This window comes from Poecilia latipinna, unplaced genomic scaffold (assembly GCF_001443285.1).
Source record: "Poecilia latipinna isolate Pla-1442-1.1 unplaced genomic scaffold, P_latipinna-1.0 Scaffold4161, whole genome shotgun sequence".
Taxonomy (NCBI): domain Eukaryota; kingdom Metazoa; phylum Chordata; class Actinopteri; order Cyprinodontiformes; family Poeciliidae; genus Poecilia; species Poecilia latipinna.
This window is the reverse complement of record NW_015116777.1, coordinates 1-5,644: the sequence shown is the minus strand read 5'-3', so window position 1 is coordinate 5,644 and position 5,644 is coordinate 1. Positions and strand designations below refer to the sequence as shown.

The following is a 5,644-nucleotide window of genomic DNA, read 5'->3' as shown; positions in this document are numbered from 1 at the left end:
CTTTGGGAACTTTTGGCCCCATCGTCTCCCAAAGGGTTAACCATCACTACACATCTACGCCCAGAACTATTTGTTTGTCTTTATTGACGTTATTGTCGTTCCCTGGCTTCATCTGACAGTTTGGGCTCATTAACTGGATGAGAAACAGTGATACTGAACGACAAACGGACCGATTGGTGGATGAGTCAAAATTTTACCAACGGCCTCATCCTGATTCTGATTGGTTAGCATTGGTTAACTGTTTAGTGAAGCTCTGCTTCTGTTAGATTCAGAGAAACATTTCTCAGTGAACCTGATGTTCTGGTTCTGAAATAACATCTTGGTTTAATAACGGATCCGACTTGATGCTAAGCTTCCAGATGGATCCACTTCTGTCTCATCAGCCCACAGAACATTTCCTCAGACATGTTTGGGATCATCAAGATGTTTGTTGTTAAAAAGGAGACAGGTGTTTGTGTTCAGTTGGGTCAGCAGTGGCTCTGACCTTTGAACTACCTGATGGAGGCAGTTTTTGCCTCAGTCTGTCTTCCATATTGTTGAGTAAAGACCTCTGACCTTAACTGAGGTGATGAGGTCTGCAGAGATTAAAACATTGATCTGATTTCCTCTGGGATCTTCTGGATTAGCCATTAGCTAACGCTGGGTTTTAACCGGTTCTTCTCCAGTCGACCCAAAACTTATTCATCTCCATCTGCAGATCCTTCCTTGTTTTTACAAAACATCACTGATACCAACTTTAAAATATACCAACTATACAAGTTGAGTCATCTTTGCCATCTGTCTCTGTTTTCATATAATTTTCTTTAAATAAGAAAATATCTCATTTATATCAAATAAGGTTTTACTTCCCATCATAATGGGAAATATTTCTATACTGGTTAATATTTATTTACCAGTATAGAAATATTTGCTGTTTCAAATTTCTCCTTGTCTTCATTATTGTTTATTGACTCGGTGTCTCCATGTTCTGACCCGGTTCGTGGTTCTGTCCCGGTTCGTTGTTCTGACCCGGTTCGTTATTCTGACCCGACTCGTGGTTCTGACCCGGTTCTGACCCGACTCGTTGTTCTGACCCGGTTCGTTGTTCTTACCCGGTTCATTGTTCTGACCCGGTTCGTTGTTCTGACCCGGTTCGTTGTTCTGACCCAGTTTGTTGTTCTGACCCGGTTCGTTATTCTGACCCGACTCGTGGTTCTGACCCGGCTCGTCGTCGTTCTCTGCTCGGTGGTTAGTCATGTGATCTTCTCACGCGATGAGGACGGCAGCAGAGTTTCTCATCAGGTTTAAACTCAGAGCTGCTCCGTTTGGTGGCTCTGTGGTTCTGAGCTGTTGATTCCGTTCGAACCTGAGAAACTGTTTCACTTTGATGTGAACGTGTGACATTGAGTAAACAAAGGTGAAATGCATTGTGGTTTCCGCTGCTGAGAGTCAGACATGCTACCATGCTCTCCACAAGCCCTGGCACTCCTGGCAGCCGTACCTGACAGACTCAGAGCAGGACTGTGTTACTGCAGCAGCATGAAGCCATTCAGAAAATATCAACGTCTGACCTTTAGTCTGAGTGTTTATTAAGTTTACTAGCTTTAGTAGTTTTAACCCAGCAGGCAGCCACATGGCCGCCTGCTGGGCTCTGTGGCCTGTTGATGGTGTGTTTCCACTGATGTAACGGAATGGGAGGCGTTTAAAGACTTGAGGGCTTTCAGGTTTTCCTGAACTGTAATGAGGTTCAGTTGCTGGAAAGAGTCGCCACCTGATTCTTTCATAATCTCCATGGCAACCATTCAGCTGTGCTAAACGCCTGGGTGGACGTAGCTCCGCCTTTAAATCCAGCTCCTCCCCACTCGGCTCCTTCAGACTAGCCAGCAGCAATTAGCAAACACCTGCTGGAACTGCTGAGCTCGTTACAGGAGCTGCTGCTCAGAGAACAGTGGTAAAAGGCATAATGGAGGAGCATTGTTGTGATGATGTGCTGAAGGCAAAGTGTTGGAAAGATTAGGAGCTTCTTAAAGAGACAGAGGCCAATTTCAAGGCTTCAAATTTCAAACTAAAATTTCTTTTAAGTCATTTCATATTCGTATCATTTTCAGAACAACTGAAGGTAATAAAATAGCATTAAGTGGATTTTTGGATTCTTTTGGTTGTTTGTAGGATTTCAGTATAAATGAGATCAAAGACCTTCTGGTAGCTGTTTGTTAAAGTTTCTCAGTTATAGTGATGGAGCAGCATCAGTTGATGATCTTCATGTAAATTAATGGTTCAAACCAGAGAACAGTTTTATTAATGACTGTTATAATCATCATAAATAATAACTCTGATGTTTGTACCTTAAATATTCTCATCACTTCTAGAGCTGAAGTGAAAGAGAAGAAACATCTAACAGTAAATTTAACATCTAAAGATTAACTCATCTTAAACTACACATTACAACAACATATTTTAAATATGTTACAGTAAATAAAACTGCATGTTTAGGGTCGTTATCCTAAAGCTGAACTTTCACCACAGCATCAAGTTTTCTTCTGGTGTTCAGCACGACTTGGTTTGGTAATTTCATAAAAACAGTTAATAATTTCATAAAAACTTACCAAGTCGCTGCACCATCTGATTAGCAGAAAATAATTACCAAATATTCTTTAGTTATTGTTTTCTGCCTGGTGACAATCATAAAACAATAACTATACATAAAAGCCTACACAGAATAAACATGTTTCCAAAATATATCAACTTATTAACAAAATACTTCAACCACCAGTTAAAATGCTTTATACAACAAACTCAGTGAGCTGGTAAAACTCAGTTAAACTACTAATAAAAATGGAAGAGTGACCCAAAATAACTAACAAAATGAAAAAAGGAAAAATTAGAAGTAGAACAAATGACTAATAAAATAATGAAAGTATCTTAAAAAGAAGTATAAATACGTTTGTTTCAGAACCAGCTTTTTTTTTTACTTTGTAATGAGGTTAAATTAGCTTTAATTTAATTAATATTCAATTAATTATTAAAAAAAAAGAACAATGAGTAGAAGTTCAAACACTTTAAAATGTGAAGCAGGAGATAAAAATATTATTCTAATATTTTATTTTTAAAAATATCTTAATTTAAAGGAAAGATTCTACCTTTAATTAACTCTTATTTTGTCCGAAGCTGTGAGTCTGTGCTATTTATTTCTACATCTACATTTTAATAACAGGTCGACATGTTTGTCATATTCAGCTTCTAGGCATCACAGATCTGGAACAAACTTCTGTAAAACTGTAAAACAGCCGAAACACTGAGAGCCTTTAAATCTGGAATAAATCAACTGAAACATCATGAATGAAACATTGATCAACATTTTATATGTGTAATTATGGCAAATGGAAAAATGTAATGCTTCAGTTATATATTTTTGTGTTTTATGATGTAAAGCATGTTGACCTGAAATGTAATACACAAATAAAATCTGATTGATTGATTGATTGACTCAGAGACTTTTCTTGGACTAATGTTGTGGATTTTATTAACATATAAATTTATTTACCACAAGCTTCAGTAAGTTGATGTTGATCATGTAAATTGTGTTGCTGTTTTTTTATAAAGTCTCTGTTATTTTTCAGAAAACGATCCGCCTGCAGTCATTTCCACCGTGACGACAGATGAAGTCAGTTATGGACAGATAATCATCAGAGAAACCAGGAAAAGAGGTAAAACTTCTCTAAATACATAAATGAGCACAAATTAATCTTATTATTCAGATCTATAATGTGAGAGAGAAAACAAAAACACAAAATCCTGATGTTGAATAAAACTGGATTCCTCTGAATGGCAGAAAAACTAATTATTTTGTACAGATTTATATTTTCTAAATATAAGCAATGTGCACCAGATTTCTGCTTTTATTATTTATAATAAATGAAGGCATAAGCTTTAAAATAAAAAAACACATCAAAGCTGCTTGAACTGAAGCACCAACAAGCCAAAGCTTGAAAATTAACAAATAAAGAAAAGAACCAGTTATTCTGGAAAATCTACAAATTTACAGATATAAAGCTAAAAAACACAATGAGATTGGATCATAGATTAAGTTTCAATTCATTTATTCATATGGCACCAAGTGATAACTTGTTGTTTCTCTGGGGCTTTAAATAAACTGATGTATTTACATTTACAGTCATTTCAGTTCAGTCTCATAAACTCAGAATCGTTTCCATTCCAGTTGATTCTCCTTACAAACCAAAGCAGTTCAGGTTCAGTTTGGGTTTATTTTTGATTTGATTTCATGTTTTTCTTTTCAGATTACAAACCAGAACCAAAAGTTGTTTATTCCACCCTGAGGTAATCCTCCAGCAGGAAGCTCCACCGGTCTAGTTAAAGCACAGAACCATCAACTCCTGGTGAATAAGTTTTTCTGTCTGAAGAACCAAATGAATGTATTTAATGTTTCATTCTCATGTTTCCAGTCACTGTTTTATTTTAAATGTCTGAACTGTTAAAACCTCAGCAGCTTCAGCCTGTTGAACCAGTTTAACAAGTTTAACCAGTTTAACAAGTTTAACCAGTTTAACCAGTTTAACCTGTGAAACCTGCGGTTCTGCAGCTTGTTGCTAACAAACATCATGTTCCTGTTTCTGTCTGCGGCTCGGCAGTGGAAACTTTTATTTACAGCAGCAGGTGAGAAAAACTAAACCAAAACCGCAGAACAAACCTGTTAAAACAAACAAAATCCCTGAGTGTGTGAAACCAAAGCAGAACCTTCAGGATGTTTATTGATTATATATAAAGAAAATCTGCAATAAACTGCAGTTAATGTTAAATCAGAACACCAGTATTAGCTAAATGCTATGTGAGGTTTATTCCTGTCATAATGAAGTCCAGTTGGTTCGGTTGGTTCTGGTTTCTCATTCAGACCAAAGTTCAGCCATCAGAGGATTTAAACTGAAGATAATCTGCAGGTTGGTGACATCATCAGCTCTGCAGATGCTAAAACATGCTAACCTGAATCATGCTAAACTGATTCAGGTTTAATTTACTGATTAATTCTGATTCGACGAGCTGAAGTTCTTCACTTTTATTCTGCTTGTTTTAATTTGATATATTAAAGTTTTTTGAAAATGTATTTTTACTATAAATGTGTGAAATGTCCCTTTAAAATAAGCAATTGTAAATCAATAATCACAAAATGCAGCTGCTGAAAAATGATCCAAACTTTTTTTTGAACAATTTCATGTTTCATTATTACATAATAATTAAGTGGAAGGAAAATTATGGATTTGAAAATGTTTTTATAAATAAATAATCTGAAAAGTGTGGCATGCATCTGTATCCAGCTTTTTTACCTGAATAAAATGCAGTCCAAACAGCAGCATGAAGTCATTTTATTTATAAAAATAGTTTATCTGAGTCCAGATGTTCAGTTTCTGGTTCCACAGGTTCAGTCGAGAACTAAATGACATGTCAAAGGTCAAAGGTCAGATCTGATGTGTTCCTATGCAGCTCAGCTCTGGTGTTTCCTCTGGTTCTCTGCTAATGTTTCTGATGGCATCAATATATTTATGAAAATGTTTGATTTGAAAATGGAAAAAAGAAAATAAAACAGCTGAGAATTGAAATTTCAGCAAAACTGAATCATAATAAAAGATGGTTAGAAATTAAAATATTTTAA

General features: G+C 35.9%; 1 protein-coding gene across 2 annotated transcripts in view; it reads left to right on the top strand.

Annotated features, from left to right (window-relative positions):
• LOC106942286 (high affinity immunoglobulin gamma Fc receptor I-like) overlaps positions 1-5,344 on the top strand; it is an 11,379-nt gene extending 6,035 nt beyond the window's left edge. For both annotated transcript variants that reach the window (XM_015025531.1, XM_015025532.1), the window contains 2 exons: positions 3,600-3,686; positions 4,278-5,344. In XM_015025531.1, the coding sequence (XP_014881017.1) occupies positions 3,600-3,686; positions 4,278-4,321 (131 nt within the window). In that variant the 3' untranslated portion in view covers positions 4,322-5,344. The remainder of the gene's footprint in view (positions 1-3,599; positions 3,687-4,277) is intronic.
• The last annotated feature ends 300 nt before the right edge of the window (positions 5,345-5,644 follow it).